The 18,883-nt window shown below is 41.9% G+C and overlaps 1 protein-coding gene across 1 annotated transcript in view; it reads left to right on the forward strand.

Moving 5' to 3' along the window:
- LOC126183471 (protein dispatched) overlaps positions 1-18,883 on the forward strand; it is a 188,944-nt gene that overhangs the window by 100,154 nt on the left and 69,907 nt on the right. The window contains exon 6 of the mRNA XM_049925483.1: positions 12,378-12,598. Coding sequence (XP_049781440.1) covers positions 12,378-12,598 — 221 coding nt within the window. The remainder of the gene's footprint in view (positions 1-12,377; positions 12,599-18,883) is intronic.

Below are 18,883 nucleotides of genomic sequence, written 5' to 3' on the forward strand. Positions count from 1 at the left end.
TTGCCTGTGTCTATGTGCCTGTGGTTCTGTCAGTGTGATCATGTGATGTATCTGACCCCAGGAATGTGTCAATAAAGTTTCCCCTTCCTGGGACAATGAATTCACGGTGTTCTTATTTCAATTTCCAGGAGTGTATTTGCTCTTCTGCAATGGCACTGTGCTTTTCTTATGCCGAATATGCTTCTCCAGTCTGGTACAGGTCATCTTGTGCCAGACAAGTAGACATTGCTCTCAACGAAACCTGCAGGTTGTCACAGGTTGCTTAAGACCTACCCCAACTGATAAGCTCTACTACCTGGCTGGACTAGCACCACCATGGGTACGCAGAGCAGTGGCTGCCAAAAAGGAGAGACTGAAAGTGGAACAGAACAGTGCCCATCCATTGCACGGGCATAATCCATCACAGCAACAGCTGAGATCGCTAAAGTTCTTCCTGAGGACATCAGAGAAGCTCATCATTTCACCAGAGAAGGTAAGGCTGGAGTTATGGAAGAAGTCGGCGTCTCACATGCATGGATGGATGCCAGAAGCTGAAGAACTACCACCTGGACACAATGAAAGCTGACTGGTGTGGAAATCTTTAAACAGATTATGATCAGGAGTTGGACAATCCAGAGACAACCTGAAGAGATGGGGCTTCGTAACAGAAGATATGTGTTGTGATCGTGGACAAGGAGAAACCACAAGCCACACACTTCAGTGCCCTGTGTTCCCTACATCCTGTATGAAGATTGATCTGCAAGCCACTCCAAGTGCCTTGGAGGTTGCAAAGTACTGGTCACATGTAATAAATGTGTGGCTACTGTAAATTTGTATGTTTCTGAGACTCGAGAATAATAATAATTGAGAAACAGCTAAAGTGGCTGAAACTGAACAAAGCTCCAGGGCCTGATGGGATTCCTCTCAGAGTCTATACAGAATTTGTAGCAGAATTAGCCCCCCCCCTCCTCCCCTTTTAACCATTATATATGACAGATACAGTTAAAAAAAACTGTGCCGAGTAGTTGGAAGAAAGCACAAGTTGCACCTATCTACAAGAAGAGTAATGAAGTGATTCACAAAACTTATGTTCAGTGTCTTTGATGTCCATTGGTTGTATAATAATAAAACATATTCTGAGATCAAATGTAATGAGGTATACTGAACAGAATGCCTTCCTTTGTGCCAGATATTGTGGTTTCTGAAAACATCGGTAATCTGAAACCTGACTCCCGCTTTCATCTGTCATCCTGAAAAACATGGATTAAGGCAGTCAGTTGGAAGTAGTATTTATAGACTTCCAAAAAGTATTTGACTCAGTACCATGCAGTGCTTATTAACAAAAGTACAGTCATATAGGGTATCAAATAAAATTGGTAACTGGACTGAGGTTTTATTGGTAGTGAAGATGCAGTATGTTATCACTGACAGGTATAAAAGTTACTTCAGGTCAGGTGTACCCTACAGAAGTGTGTTGGGACCTTTGCTGTTCTTTTTGTATTTCAATGACCTGCCAAACAAAAGTAACCTCAGACTTTTTGCAAATGATGCAGTTAGCTGTAATAAAGCATTGTCTGAAAAAAGTTACACAAACATGTAATCAGATCATGATAAGATTTGAAATCAGTACTAAGAATGAGAATGTGTCTTGAACGTTCAGAAATGTAAAAAAAAAATATGGTATCCTGTGACTATTCTACCTGCCCAGAGAGTCGTGCATATTAAAGCCCCACTTCTGGGATGGGGAGGTGTGCCATCCTCAGATCAGATCTGCCCGGTGGATTGTCGACGACAGTCAGTGTGTCGGCCAGTCTGGATGTGGTTCTTAGGTGGTTTACTCCAGCCCACTCTGTGAATACTGGGCTAGCGCTCAATTCATACCTAAGTTACATGAACTTTTAGGAAACTTTCACTAACTTTCATATGAATAACACTATACGCATTTGTTTGGGTTACACGTGTTCCGTTCTGGGGAGTAACGGAGTGGCGACAGGAAAATCATCTGGCTACCCCTTAAATTAACAATACCAAATTTGTAAATAAATGTGCCAACCCTGTGGTGATGCAGGAAGATGGCACAAGAAAAAGGAGAAGAGCCTATTATTATAACTTCATTGAGTCACAATTACAATCAGTCAACTTGTACAAGTATCTGAGTGTAAAAATTGGCACAGATATGAAGAGAATGATCACACAGTCTCAGTCATACATAAAACAGGTTCAGACACTAGTTAGTTGGTAGGATACTGAGAAAATCCAATCAGTCTACTGTAACGATGTCTGCAGCTTTATGCAGTGTTGACCCCATTTGAGAGCAGGGGGAGCAGGTGCAGGGTTGTCAGGGTGGCTATTCTGACCTACTTATCCCAAACGGATGGGTTCACTGATTTGGAGCAGGAGTATATTCAGCAGTGCTCATGTTGCAGCCATCACATTGTTTTATTAATCTTGTACAGAATACAGCAATGCTGCAGGCCCATATTCCATCAGGCAGAGTGGGTGTCAAACCCACAGTCCTTTGTTTCAGTACGCTGTTAGGATCTTAGCCTTAGCTGTAGACGGCACAATGTGGGTAAGAGTAGAGCATTCTTGCTGGGCAGTCACCTCTGCATCAGTTGATGCTGGGTAAGTGCTGGTGATACAGCTGTACTTCACAGCCACATCATAAGTGGTTGGTGCTGACAAACTGCCCAGTAGCAGCTTGTGGCAAAGATGATGTCGTCCAAGGAGCAAACTCCGGTCCCAGCATCTGCCTGTTGTTGTCGGACAACAGAAATCACCAGTTGGGTCAGAGGCCTGTAGAGTCCCAATTAGATCCTGGAGCCTCTCAGTGCAATATTCCGGACCATATAGCAAGTGGTCCTGTTAGATGGTGTGTGTGACATTGATGGCTGCGTCTGTGGATGATGATGGGGAGACGATGCTTGCCTTGACCACATTTTGCTAGATCACTCTGGGGTGGTTGTTGAGTTGATGCCCTTTGCCAGCTGGGTGGGAACTGCAGTACGTGTTCTGGCCCAGAGTGTTGTCGTCTAGACACCTCAGGTGTTATGTAGTCACCCTGTCATAATGCTGAACTGGCATCCCAGATATCAGTAACAGCAGTGGTTGACGAACGGTGATTATGCTTACGTACTTGGGCTGCAAGGAATGGCGTAATGCTGAAACAACTGCTAGCAGCAGTCTGCGGTAGCCTTGAGGACATCAGATGTTGACATGCAAGAACTGGTTAGCAGTTCTACAGTACAATGGATGTTTTCTGTAGAACTCTAATGCAGTCAATCCTAGAATATTTCACAGGTATGGGGGCACACACCTAATACGACTAACAGAAGTATTAAACATACAAAAAAGGGCAGCACGAATGATCACAAGTTTGTCTGACCCATGGAAGAGCATCACTGAGATGATGAAAATCCTGAACTGACAAGTACTTGAAGATAATCACCAATTATCCCATGAAAGCATACTTACAGAGTTTGTGAACCAGGATACTGTGAGGAATGCTACAACTCTCTGTGTGTTGATTCGGTAGGGACTCTGAAGACAAGATTAAACCAATTGAAGCATCCACAGTGGCATTTATGCACTCATTCTTCTGTTGCTCCATATTTGACCGGAACTGGAAGAAGACCTAATAAGTGGTAAAGTAGAAATTAGCCCCGGTCCATGCACTTCAAATGGTCTGCGGAAAATATATGCAGATGTAGATCATGAGTCCTCCCCCCATGAACCATGGACCTTGCTGTTGGTGGGGAGGCTTGCGTGCCTCAGTGATACAGATAGCCATACTGTTGGTGCAACCACAGTGGAGGGGTATCTGTTGAGAGGCCAGACAAAAGTGTGGTTCCTGAAGAGGGGCTGCAGCCTTTTCAGTAGTTGCAGGGGCAACAGTCTGGATGATTGGCCTTGTAACATTAACTAAAACGGTCTTGCTGTGCTGATATTGCGAACGGCTGAAAGCAAGGGCAAACTACAGCTATAATTTTTCCCAATGGCATGCAACTTCACTATATGGTTAAATGATGATGGCATCCTCTTGGGTAAAATATTCCAGAGGTAAAATAGTCACCCCATTTGGATCTCTGGGCAGGGACTACTCAGGAGGACATCATTATCAGGAGAAACAAAACTGGTCTTCTACAGATCAGAGCATGGAATGTCAGATCTCTTAATCGGGCAGGTAGGTTAGAAAATTCAAAAAGGGAAATGGATAGCTTAAAGTTAAATATAGTTAGGAATTAGTGCAGTTCGATGACAGGAGGATCAATACAGCACTGGTTGTGGTCCTCAGTCCATAGACTGGTTTCATGAAGCTCTCCATGCTACTCTATCCTGTGCAAGCTTCATCATCTCCCCATATCTACTGCAACCTACATCCTTCTGAATCTGTTTAGTGTATTCATCTGTTGGTCTTCCTCTACGATTTTTACCCTCCGCGCTACCCTCCAATACTAAATTGGTGATCCCTTGATGCCTCAGAATATGTCCTACCAACTGATCTCTTCTTCTAGTCAAGTTGTGCCTCAAATTTCTCTTCTCCCCAGTTCTATTCAATGCCTCCTCATTAGGTATGTGATCTACCCATCTAATCTACAGCATTCTTCTGTAGCACCACATTTCGAAAGCTTCTATTCTCTTTTTGCCTAAACTATTTATCATCCACGTTCGGCTACACTCCATACAAACACTTTTAGAAAAGATTTCCTGACAAATCTATACTCACAACAATGTTAATAAATTTCTCTTCTTCAGAAATGCTTTCCTTGCCATTGCCAGTCTACATTTTATATCCTCTTTACTTCGACCATCATCAGTTATTTTGTTCCCCAAATAGCAAAACTAATTTACTATTTTAAGCGTCTCATTTCCTAATCTAATACCCTCAGCATCACCCAGGGCTATAAATACAAAATCAAATAGGGGTAATACAGGAGTAGGTTTAATAATGAATAAAAAAATAGGATCGCGGGTAAGCTGCTATGAACAGCGTAGTGAACGCATTATTGTAGCCAAGATAGACATGAAGCCCGCACTTCCACAGTAGTACAAATTTATATGCCAACTACCTCTGCAGATGACAAAGTGATTGAAGAAATGTATGATGACATAAAAGAAATTATTCAGATAGTGAAGGGAAATGGAAATTTAATAGTCATGGGAGACAGGAATTTGATAGTAGAAAAAGGAAGAGAAGGAAAAGTAGTAGGAGAATATGGAATGAGGGTCAGGAATGAAAGAGGAAGCTGCCTGGTAGAATTTTGCACAGAACATAACTTAATCATAGCTGACATTTGGTTTAAGAATCATGGAAGTAGGTTGTATACATGGAAGAGGTCTGGAGACACTAGAAGGTTTCAGATAAGTTATATAATACTAAGACACAGATTTAGGAACCAGGTTTTAAATTGTAAGACATTTCCAAGGACAGATGTGGACCCTGACCACAATCTATTGGTTATGAAGTGTAGATTAAAACTGAAGAAACTGCAAAAAGGTGGGAATTTAAGGAGATGGGACCTGGATAAACTGAAAGAACCAGAGGTTGTAAAGAGTTTGAGAGAGAGCATTAGGGAACGATTGACAAGAATAGGGGAAAGAAATACAGTATAGGAAAAATGGGTAGCTTTGAGAGATGAAATAATGAAGGCATCAGAGGATCAAGTAGGTAAAAAGATGAGGGCTAGTACAAATCCTTGGGTAACGGAAGACATACTGAATTTAATTGATGAAAGGAGAAAATACAAAAATGCAATAAATGAAGGAGACACAAAGGAATGCAAACATCTCAAAGATGAGATTGACAGGAAGGGCAAAATGGCTAAGCAGGGGTGGCTAGACGACAAATGTAAGGATGTAGAGGCATATATCGCTAGGGGTAAGATAGATACTGCCTATAGGAAAATTAAAGAGACCTTTTGAGAAAAGAGAACCACCTGTATGAATATCAAGAGCTCAAATGGAAAACCAGTTTTAAGCAAAGAAGGGAAAGCAGAAAGGCGGAAGGAGTATATGGAAGGTCTATACAAGGGCGATGTACGTGAGGGCAATATTACGAAAACGTAAGAGGATGTAGATGAAGATGAAATGGGAGATACGAAACTGCGTGAAGAGTTTGACAGAGCACTGAAAGACCTATGTCGAAACAAGGCCCCGGGAGTAGACAACATCCCATTAGAACTACTGATAGCCTTGGGAGCCCACCTTGATAAAACTCTACCATCTGGTGCACAAGGTGTATGAGACAGGCGAAATACCCCCAGACTTCAAGAAGAATATAAGAATTCCGATCCCAAAGAAAGCAGGTGCTGACAGGTGTGGAAGTTACTGAACCATAAATTTAATGAGTTGCAGTTGCAAAATACTGAGACAAATTCTTTATAGACGAAAGGAGAAACTAGTAGAAGCTGACCTCGGGGAAGATCAGTTTGGATTCTGTAGAAATTTTGAAACACACATGACAATACTGACCCTACGACTTATCTTAGAAGATAAGATTAAGGAAAGGCAAACCTACGTTTCTAGCATTTGTAGACTTAGAGAAAGCTTTTGACAATGTTGACTGGAATACTGTCTTTCAAATTCTGATGGTGGCAGTGGTGAAATACAAGGAGCGAAGGGCTATTTACAATTTGTACAGAAACCAGACAGCAGTTACAAGAGTTGAGGGGCATGAAAGGGAATCAGCGGTTGGGAAGGGAGTGAGACAGGGTTGTAGCCTATCCCCGATGTTATTCAATCTGTATATTGAGCAAACAGTGAAGGAAACAAAAGAAAAATTTGGAGTAGGAAGTAAAATCCATGGGGAAGAAATAAAAAATTTGAGGTTTGCCGCTGACATTGTAATTCTGTCAGAGACAGCAAGGCACCTGGAAGAGCAGTTGAACAGACTGGGCAGTGTCTTGAAAGGAGGATATAAGATGAACATCAACAAAAACAAAATGAGGCTAATGGAATGTAATCACATTAAATCAGGTGATGCTGAGGGAACTGAATTGAAAAATGGGACACTTAAGGTGGAGGATGAGTTTCACTATTTGGGGAGCAGGATAACTGCTGATGGTTGAAGTAGAGAGTGTATAAAATGTAGACCGGCAATGGCAAGGAAGGCATTTCTGCAGAAGAGAAATTTATTAACATCAAGTATAGATTTAAGTGTAGGGAAGTGTTTTATGAATGTATTTGTATGGAGTGTAGCCATGTATGGAATTGAAACATGGACAATAAATAATTTAGACATGAAGAGAATAGAAGCTCTCAGAATGTGGTGCTACAGATGAATGTTGAAGATTAGATGTGTAGATCATGTAACTGAAGAGGAGGTACTGAATAGAATTGGGGTGAAGAGGAATTTGTGGCACAGCTTGACTAGAAGAAGGGATCAGTTGGTAGGACATATTCTGAGGCATCAAGGGATCACCAATTTAGTATTGGAGGGAAGTGTGGAGGGTAAAAATCATAGAGGGAGACCAAGGGATGAATACACTAAGCAGATTCAAAAGGATGTAGGTTGCAGTAGTTACTCAGAGATGAAGAAGCTTACATAGGATAGAGTAGTGTGGAGAGATGCATCAAACCAGTCTCCAGACTGAAGACCACAACAACAACAACAGATCATGAGTGAATCCATTGCTACATTTCACTGACGAGACAGCCAACTTTGAATCTTGGAATGACTTGCAGAAGTTTCCATATGACACCTGCCTCTAGGCAGTGTTATATGCTGCTGTCAGATGGATGGATAAGATTGACGACTTTTGTTAGATTAGATTAGATTCATTTTTGTTCCATAGACCCAAAAATGAGGGGGTTCTCATGTGTGTGGAACAAGTCAGAAAGTAGAACATAAAAAATATAAAACTTTTGAATATACACTCCTGGAAATGGAAAAAAGAACACATTGACACCGGTGTGTCAGACCCACCATACTTGCTCCAGACACTGCGAGAGGGCTGTACAAGCAATGATCACACGCACGGCACAGCGGACACACCAGGAACCGCGGTGTTGGCCGTCGAATGGCGCTAGCTGCGCAGCATTTGTGCACCGCCGCCGTCAGTGTCAGCCAGTTTGCCGTGGCATACGGAGCTCCATCGCAGTCTTTAACACTGGTAGCATGCCGCGACAGCGTGGACGTGAACCGTATGTGCAGTTGACGGACTTTGAGCGAGGGCGTATAGTGGGCATGCGGGAGGCCGGGTGGACGTACCGCCGAATTGCTCAACACGTGGGGCGTGAGGTCTCAACAGTACATCGATGTTGTCGCCAGTGGTCGGCGGAAGGTACACGTGCCCGTCGACCTGGAACCGGAACGCAGCGACGCACGGATGCACGCCAAGACCGTAGGATCCTACGCAGTGCCGTAGGGGACTGCACCGCCACTTCCCAGCAAATTAGGGACACTGTTGCTCCTGGGGTATCGGCGAGGACCATTCGCAACCGTCTCCATGAAGCTGGGCTACGGTCCCGCACACCGTTAGGCCGTCTTCCGCTCATGCCCCAACATCGTGCAGCCCGCCTCCAGTGGTGTCGCGACAGGCGTGAATGGAGGGACGAATGGAGACGTGTCGTCTTCAGCGATGAGAGTCGCTTCTGCCTTGGTGCCTATGATGGTCGTATGCGTGTTTGGCACCGTGCAGGTGAGCGCCACAATCAGGACTGCATACGACCGAGGCACACAGGGCCAACACCCGGCATCATGGTGTGGGGAGCGATCTCCTACACTGGCCGTACACCACTGGTGATTGTCGAGGGGACACTGAATAGTGCACGGTACATCCAAACTGTCATCGAACCCATCGTTCTACCATTCCTAGACCGGCAAGGGAACTTGCTGTTCCAACAGGACAATGCACGTCCGCATGTATCCCATGCCACCCAACGTGCTCTAGAAGGTGTAAGTCAACTACCCTGGCCAGCAAGATCTCTGGATCTGTCCCCCATTGAGCATGTTTGGGACTGGATGAAGCGTCGTCTCACGCGGTCTGCACGTCCAGCACGAACGCTGGTCCAACTGAGGCGCCAGGTGGAAATGGCATGGCAAGCCGTTCCACAGGACTACATCCAGCATCTCTACGATCGTCTCCATAGGAGAATAGCAGCCTGCATTGCTGCGAAAGGTGGATATACACTGTACTAGTGCCGACATTGTGCATGCTCTGTTGCCTGTGTCTATGTGCCTGTGGTTCTGTCAGTGTGATCATGTGATGTATCTGACCCCAGGAATGTGTCAATAAAGTTTCCCCTTCCTGGGACAATGAATTCACGGTGTTCTTATTTCAATTTACAGGAGTGTAATACTCACTACCCTGATCATTTGTCAGGAGATTGTCAAAATATGTGAATACATTACAGTAAACTGGAACTGCTAATATTTACAGAATTAATACACTGTCAGAATGGAACATAGTTATCCACTTTTAATAAATTTATCATACAGAAAATATCTACCGTTGATTGTTGTGACCAAGTGCTATCAAAACTGAAGTCTAACAGACATTTTTACTTGAGCTGGTCAACAGTCCCTGTTAAGATATTTATCTATAGAGTAGGAGTTGCCTATCAAAAATTCTTTCAAACTCTCTTTAAACTGTGCTTTATCTGAAACCAAATTTTTTAATGGTTGCTGACAATTTGTTGAAGATGTATGTTCCTGAATATTGGACCCCTTTTTTGGACCAAGTTAAGTGATTTTAGGTCTTTATGTAGATTGTTCTTATTCCTAGCATTGAAGCTGCTTAGGGAGCTATTGGTTGGAAATAGACACATGATGTTCTTCAATCTACATCACAAATGAATCTTATTACATGCTGTTGTATGCTAAAAACTTTCACTCAGTTTGACGAGGTACCCCAGAATATGATCCCGTATGACATAATAAAATGAGAGTAAGCAAAGGAAATGAGAGTAAGCAAAGTGTGCAAGTTTTTCTATATTTGTATCTCCTACATCTGACAACATTCTTATTGGAAATACAGACTTGTTTAGGCACTTCAGCAGTTCTGTGGTCTGTCCTTCCCAACTGAATGTATTATTGACTTGTAATCCCAGAAATTTAACTCTGACCACATTTTCGATCTGTATGTCTTTGTACGTTATACAGATGCTGGAAGGAAATCTCTTACAGGTTCTGAACTGTATATAGTGGGTCTTTCCAAAGTTTAATGACAGTGAAACCATTTATTATTGTCTGTGAAAATTTGATTAGCAGCCATTTGTAAATTGTACATCATTTGCTTTTTATTGCAATTTTTGTATCATCTACAAACAACACAAACTAAGCATCTGGCAATATAACAGATAAGAGATCATTAATATATGCAGGAAAAAGCAGTGGACCCAAGATGGAACCTTGAGGAACACCACATGTAATAAATTTCCAGTCAGATGAAGACTGATTGCTTACTGCACAGGTATTTCATGACGACACCCTTTGTTTCCTGTTAGGTAAGACTCGAACCATTTTGCAGCACTGCCAGTGACACTATAATATTCTAATTTACTTAAGAGAATGCTGTGATTAACACAGTCGGAGGCTTTTGACATGTGAAAGAAAATGCCAGTAGCCTCTAATTTGTTATGTAATGAATTAAGTACACTCTCATTCTAAAAGTAAGTAGCCTTCTCTGTATCGGAACCCTAAAGGAACTGAAACTGTGACTTTGACAATATATAATTGCAGTATGTCCTAGATTTTCCATTGTTTTATTATTTGCAGTCAGATACTCGAGAGCAGGCTTGAACACAACCTTTTCAAATATTTTTGAAAAAACCGGCAAGAGTGAAATTGGTTGATAGTTTGATTCTGGAAGGCAAATTATATGAGGGTTGTTAGGTAGAGGACTTGATTTGTGCAGCTGCTGTTAGGTATAAATCCTGTCTGACCAACTGCTATATCTTCAAAGACTTTTTGCAGCCAGCCACTTTTTCACATTATTGCCACAGTGCAAAAGGAATGCTGCATGAACACCATCAAAGCTTGTGGTTTTCCCTGATTTCATGTCTTTTATGGCAGCCATTACTTCTGCAGTGCTGAATGCTAGAGAATATTCAGTTTCAGCTTTGCAAGCTGTTTTGAGTGCCTTTAATTTCTTCGTAGCTGCAATAGTAAGTGATCAGACCTGAGCTGTTTGCAAGTAATGTAACACTAACCAAAGGAGTTGCTGGGTGCAATCCAAGGTTCTGCTGGTACACTACTTCTGGTTTTTACTAAACTCCATGGTTATTTCTCACAATGCAGATGCACAAAAATTTACACAAACACTTAGGATAAGTTGGTATAAACTAATGAACAGACCAAAATACACAGATAGAATTCAATTCACAGAAGCATGTGAGACAAAAACTATACTAAATCATATGCAACAAATGAAAACCGCTGCAGTTGCTGCTAGCACATTCGCTGGGCTCTGCAGCTGCAACTACAGATCAACTTTTGGGTTGAAGACATCTTTACATAAGAATAATAATGAATAAATCTAGGGAAGGCTTTTATCAAGTCGTACAAGTAAGAACCATATTGACTTGATCCTTGATATGATTTAGTAAAATCTTGGCAGACCCAAATCAGGGTTGCTAGGTCAGGTAAGCAAGCCTGAATCTTTTTCACATACAACCAATGCCACTGTTCAGTGCATGATGCGTGGTATCAAAGTACCATTGTTACTTGCTCTTTTTCTGTGTTTGATTGAAATGTAGATTGAAGAATAAATGACTCTCTTTTTGTCACTCCAAGCATCCTATTTTTTAATGCCTTGTTCATATAATCTGTATTTGGTGGAGACCCAACAGTTGTTTCACAGTGTGTCTGAAATCTTTAAATAGAGCCAACAGGATTTCATGAGGAGAATATTAGCTTTCCTTCAGTGGTTCTATTTTAATTTCTGTGAGTACCTTTATTAACACTTTTGTGTGAAAGATGCCAGCTGGTTAAAAATCTGACAAAGTTTCTGGATTTCTTTGACCTTTTTGTTTGTGTCAACAGGATGAGGATCTCAAACAGACAAGCAGTGCTCCATAATAGTTCTTATGACAGTCTTATGCTACACTTTTACAGATTTTTTCCAGCAAATTAAAGAATGCCATGTTTAGACTCTGCAATAACAGATTTTGAATGGATATTTCACTTTATATTGCTTCACAGTGGTATCCCTTAATATTTAAGCAATGATTATGTGTTACCTTACCACACAATAAGAGGTGAATATCTTAATGCCATACCAAGGAAGAGCAAAACATGCATACATGCTCAGAATAAATTATTAGCTTTAGTTTGAATTTAAAATTAATTTTATATGTATTACAAATTCCTGGAAATATTTTAGAAGGACTTCACCCATTACTATTGTAAAATTTTCATATCTTTATTACACAATTGCACAATGTTCTGTCTATTACAGATATTGAATTCTCACGGGTTGTACTCAGCTCATTGGGTGAGAGTGGCTTGTTTAACTGGGAATCAATTCTATCTATGTGCCGAATTGAGAAGCGACTTACTGAAGGCGAAGAGTTTGAAAAACTATGTGAAAAAGTTTCAGATGAAAAATGTTGCCCTGCATGGTCCCTAGGAAATTATATAGCTCTTCTCCACAATAAATCTTCATGCTTCAATATTACGGTAAGTATAAATGTTTTGAATTTTTTAACTTGTATGATTCAAATACTGGCTGTACAGTAAGATGGTAAGAAAAACCAGCCATCTTATTTTCTGTTATATGCCAGACAAAATAACACTAGCAGAAAATTTATTTGTCATTATTCCTTAATGTGTTCATTACTTTAATTATTAAAAGTGACCATTCTTCTAATCTCTTAATAGATTCCTGTATATGTGTCGTATTAGGTATGCTGACTACAGACAAAGAGAGCCCAGTCAAGCTGAAGGGTTGTGTCTGTGTGTGTGTGTGTGTGTGTGTGTGTGTGTGTGTGTGTGTGTGTGTGTGTGTGTCACTGTTGTAGTTTCGAGGAATAACATTGTTCTGAAGCTTAACTAAAATTTTAATTTTTTTTAATTTTTTTTATTTTTTTTTTATTTTTATGTACCTGTCATCCGCTCAACATCTCGAATATGTGTCGTGTGCTTAACTCCTTTCATATTTGGGTTGTCCGAGTTACATGATTCACCCTGTTACCATGTGCACAATACAAAAAATTACTAGCATCTTTGCATGCTGTCATTTGCTGTAGATTTTGATTCAGTAGTTCGAGCCATTAGTAAACTATTGGGGATTGCAAGTTAAGTTGTTCATCTTATCATCCTATGCATAAACTGCTCAAAAATGTTCTACACCACCCCCATGATTTGCATAGTGTGTGTTTTTCTAATTGGAAACGTATTTCTTAATACTCTTTTGACTACAGGGAGTTGTTACATGCAGCCATCTGTATAAAGGAGGTAAAAGCACACCTGCATTCACAGTGCAGTCAGTAGAGCACGCCATACTCCTCATTACAACAGGACAGTGCGGTTGTGTGCACTATTCAGTCTGTCAATATGCCTCGCAGAGTCATTTCAAGGATTGACCTTGCACATGTTGTCACTTTATGGCAAGAAAGGTTGTCGGTGCGGGAAGTTGCCCACCGAATTAGCGTGCACTAAAGCACTTTCTTTTGAACATTAAACTGCTATCGTGAAATACGAGACATTGAAGATGCGTGTCATATTGGTGCCAGTGGTCCAAGACACCAAGTGATGACTGCTACCTGCAGTTCATCTACATCGTTACTCTGCAATTCACACTTAAGTGCCTGGCAGAGGGTTCATCAAACCATTTTCATACTACTTCTCTACCATTCCACTCTCGAATGGCGTGTGGGAAAAAGGAACACCTAAATCTTTCCGTTCGAGTTCTGGTGTCTCTTATTTCATTATGATGATCATTTCTCCCTACGTAGGTGGGTGTCAACAAAATATTTTTGCATTCAGAAGAGAAAGTTGGTGATCGAAATTTCGTAAATAGATCTCACCGCAAAGAAAACCACCTTTGTTTCAGTGACTGCCACCCCAACTCACATATCATATCAGTGACACACTCACTCTTATTGTGTGATAACATGTAACGGGCTGCCCTTCTTTGCAGTTTTTCGATGCCCTCAGTAAATCCTGCCTGGAAGGATCCCACACTGTGCAGCAATATTCCAGCAGAGGACGGACAAGCGTAATGTAGGCTGTCTCTTTAGTGGGTTTGTCACATCTTCTAAGTGATCTGCCAACAAAGTGCAGTCTTTGTTTCACCTTCCTCACAATATTATCTATGTGGTCTTTCCAAATTAAGTTGCTCGTAATTGTAATTCCTAGGTATTTAGTCGAATTGACAGCCCTTAAATTTGTGTGATTTATCGTATACCCAAAATTTCCTGGATTTCTTTTAGTACCCATGTGGATGACCTCACACTTTTCTTTGTTTAGTGCCGATTGCCACTTTTCACACCATACAGAAATTCTCTCTAGATCTTTTTGTAATTGGAATTGATCATCTGATGATTTTACTAGATGGTAAATTACAGCGTCATCTGCAAACAGTCTAAGGGGACTGCTCAGATTATGACCTAGATCATTTATGTAAATCAGGAACAGCAGAGGGCCTATGACACTACATTGTGGAACGTCAGATATCACTTGTGTTCTACTCTATGATTTACTTTCTATCACTATGAACTGTGACCTCTCTGAGAGGAAATCATGAATCCAGTCACACAACTGAGATGATACTCCATATGCACACAATTTGATTAATAGTCGCTTATGAGGAACGGTATCAAAAGCCTTCTGGAAATCTAGGCATATGGAATTGATCTGAGATCCCTTGTCAACAGCACTCATTACTTCCTGGGAATAAAGAGGTAGCTGCGTTGCACAAGAATGATATTTTCTGATACTGTGTTGGTTATGTATCAATAAGTCATTTTCTTCAAGGTGATTCATAATGTTTGCGTACAGTATATCCTTCAAAATCCTACTGCAAATTGAGGTCAGTGATATGGGTCTGCAATTCAATGGGTTACTCCTATTTCCTTTCTTGTATATTGGTGTGACTTGTGCTACTTTCCAGTCTTTAGGAACAGACCTTTCGTCAAGTGAGTGGTTGTATATTCTCGCAGAAGAAGCTGAGCAGCACTGTGGTGTAGTGGTTATGATACTGAACTGTTGCATGGAGGGTCATGAGGTCAAAACTCACCTGGGCTGTACAATTTTAATTTCTATATTTGGTTCCAGTATATTCCAGAAGTATCCACAAATGTCAATAATCATTGTGCTGGAATGTTCTGTAGCTGTATATATACTGTATGTGTTCTGGCCGGAGGCAGTTCACTCTGGACTCTTGTATGTGAAAGTTCTGAATAAATATTCGTTTAGTGAAGTTAGTGTTCGTCATACATCTAATTACACCGTCTTCTACGTGACAATATGATTCCTAAGAAAGGCACTATTGTGTCTGCGTACTCTGAAAGGAACCTGGTGGTATACCATCTGGACCGAAAGAGTTGCCATTCTTAAGTGATTTGAGTTGTTTCACAACACCTAAGATATCTGCTTTTATGTCACTCATCCTAACAGCTGTTATGGTTTCGAATTCTGTAATATTTACTTTGTTTTCTTTCATGAAGGAAATACGCAAAACTGTATTTAGTAAGTCCGCTTTAGTGGCACCATCATTGGTAACATTTCCATCGCTATCGCGCAGTGACGATATTGACTGTTTTATGCCACTGGTGTACTTTACATATGACCAGAATCTCGTAGTGTTTTCTACCATATTTTGAGACAATGTTTTATTGTGGAAACTATTAAAAGCATCTCGCACCGACGTCCGCACTAAATTACGAGCTTCCATGAAACATAGCCAGTCTTGGGAATTTTGTGTTCTTCTGAATTTGGCATGCTTTTTTCGTTGCTTCTGCAACAGTGTTCTGACGTGTTTTGTGTACCATGGTGGATAAGTCCCGTCTCTTATTAACTTATGCGGTATGAATCTATCTATTGCTGCCGATACTGTGTCTTTGAATTTGAGCCATATCTGGTCTACACTTACATAATTGGCTTGGAAAGAATGGAGACTCTCTCTTAGGAAGGCATCAAGCGAATTTTTATCTGCTGCTATAATAGATATATTTTGCGTTTATTTTTAGTGGTTTTTGTTGATATGGTTTTGAGCCTCGCTTAAATGACTGTATCCGTTGTGACGCTCTCTATTAGATCAGGATTATTTGTGGCTAAGAGGTGAAGTGTGTTTTTGCAACCATTTACAATTCGTGTGGACTCATAAACTAATTGTTCAAAGTAATTCTCAGAGAAAGCATTTAGTACAATTTCAGAAGATGTTTTCTGTCTGCCACGGGCTTTGAACATGTGTTTCTGCCAACAAATCGAGGGTAGATGTAGGGCTGATGTGTTTCATGAAGACAATGCAACGGAGCTGTGTACTGGTGTTGACTCTGGACAGTAAGATACTGTCTCCCCATCATAAGTTAGGCTTCTAGGCATCCATTATGAACAAAAGGGAAAAAACCTGCAGTTCAATGGTGTGTGAAGAAAGTGGGCAGGGGAACATGGAATGGAAATAGGATCAGTATGTTTGGCTGTCTTCACTGATGATCGATGTAGGAGAATGATTGCTGTAGTAGAATGTGGAGGCAGTGAGGAACCATTGCATGTCTCAAGGCTACCATTGGGTTTAGCAGGGATGTCAGTCAATCATGTACTATGTATGGATTTGAGAAGCCTCTCCTTGCTGATGAAATTAATGTGAAGGCTATGCAGTATTGTGACAAAATCATCAAACCAGTTATCTAACTCCAGTCAACATTTTGGTGACAAGTTCGGCTTTAGAGAAGACAATAATGGACGACCATGTCGCTCACACCTCAGCAACACCTTCCTGCAGAGGTGGAGCATGGGTAGAGGGGGAGGAGAAGGGACAGTTTCATGGAGGGGAAGTGGGGACTTGGGGGACAAGCAGTAGTCAACTGAGTGGCACGTCCTGTGGTATCTGCAAACAGGAATTCGATTAAGCATTCTTAGGACCAATTGAAACTTACAGTAAGTTCTTGCAGGAACCCTCCTTACATTCAGGCAAAGAGTGAGACATGCTCGAGCAGCAGCGTACCGTCCACCTCGTGGACAGGATGCCACTGACAATCCAAGCATGGTACAATACTTAGGGTGGAGCAACATGGCAATGAATGTTAGCCAGTAGCATATTTTAATTTTACACATGTACACATTCAAACAGGGAGCCTATGTTTCAGTTATTGTTTGTTTTTATTTCACAGTAAAGTTATTTTTTAGGGTTCTGTACCTCACTCTGCAAAAACAGAAACCTTATAGGATCACTTTGTTGTCCGTATGTCTGTCCACTAGTTAAAAACCTTTTTTCTCACGAATGGGCTGGTGTATCAAGTTCAAATTTATGTCACTTATTAAGATCTATGGCAGTAAAAAACATTGAAGCATTTAAGTCAATGCACCCCACATGAACCATGGACCTTGCTGTTGGTGGGGGGGCTTGGATGCCTCAGCGATACAGATAGCTGTATCGTAGTGCAACCATAGTGGAGGGGTATCAGTTGAGAGGCCCCCCAGGGGGCTCACCGCTCTTTGGTGAGTACGTGCTTGGGGACCATGGGGCCCCAGTCCTTGCAGCACTGCTTCTCTTTCAATGCTGCTAGTCTCCTCTTCTTCTGTCCTTTTCCCCTCTCTTGGGGAGATGACTCGTGCCTCCATGGGCTCTTGAAGCTCATTTGTGTTGATTTACTTATAAGTCTCTTCTCTCTTGCACTGGTCTTTCCCTATACTGTTCTTTCCCTGTATCGCTCTTTCCCTGTAACGCTCTTTCCCTGCACTGCTCTTTCCCTGTCCCTCTCTTTCCCAGTCCCTTCATTTCCCTGTCCCTTCATTCCCTTGTTCTGCTCTCCTTTTCCTCCACTGCGGCATTTGAGGCCATCCTTCCTTTCTTTCTTATCTTTTCTTCTCCTCCCTGTGTGTGCCTGACGGCCACCCACGCGTTTGACATGTAGCAGGAGACTGGGTAACGGGTAATTCCCTTCCCCGGGTTGGCATGTAGGGCCCGCATGTACCCCCTGGTAGCGGCCAGGCCGAGGGAGGGGTGATTGCCTGAGCTGTTACCTTCCTCCTCTGCCAATTGGTCCCTCCGTCTGTCATTCGGGAGGTGTGACCTAAGGTGTGGACAATCACCTTTGGAGGGCCCCTGCTGGAAGGACCGCCCCATCACAGATGCTGGCAATCATGGGGGACTTCTTCCCAATGACTGATTTTCATTCTCTTTCTCCGAGTGTTTCCCATAAACGAAAGTGGAATGAGGCTCCTGCCTCAATGTCTCTTCCTGTTGTGTCTCAATATCCAGTAGTCTCACGTTTAGAGAAAAACCAGACTTTTGCTTCTGTAAACGCCTTTGTATACAGAAAGGCGTGGATGGCATCGCCAGCCCTGCGAAGTCATGCTCTCGTCTCCGCAATGGAATGCTGCTTTTGGAAATTGATAGTGCTTCCAGGCCCAGGAACTACTCAAGGCCCAAACCCTCCACGAATATCCTATAAAAGTGGAGGCTCACAGGACACTTAACTCATCCCACAGTGTTATCTACACCCGGCTGTTGGATGGCTTGTAACTAATTATCTATCGGATCAGAGCGTTACTGCTGTTCTTAGAGTTATGAAGAAGGAAGATGCCGATTTGGTGCCCACTCGCACATTATTCCTGACTTCAGATTGGTTAATGCTTCCTACCAAGATCAAGGAAGGCTATGAAGTCTTCTCTGTGCACCCATACATTCCCAATCCGTTGAGGTGTTACAACTGCCACCAGTTCAATCATACCAGAACATCATGTAAAAACACGGCCAAATGTGTCACTTGTAACAGGGATGCACACGAGGGCGCCTGT

Source organism: Schistocerca cancellata, chromosome 4, assembly GCF_023864275.1.
Source record: "Schistocerca cancellata isolate TAMUIC-IGC-003103 chromosome 4, iqSchCanc2.1, whole genome shotgun sequence".
NCBI lineage: Eukaryota > Metazoa > Arthropoda > Insecta > Orthoptera > Acrididae > Schistocerca > Schistocerca cancellata.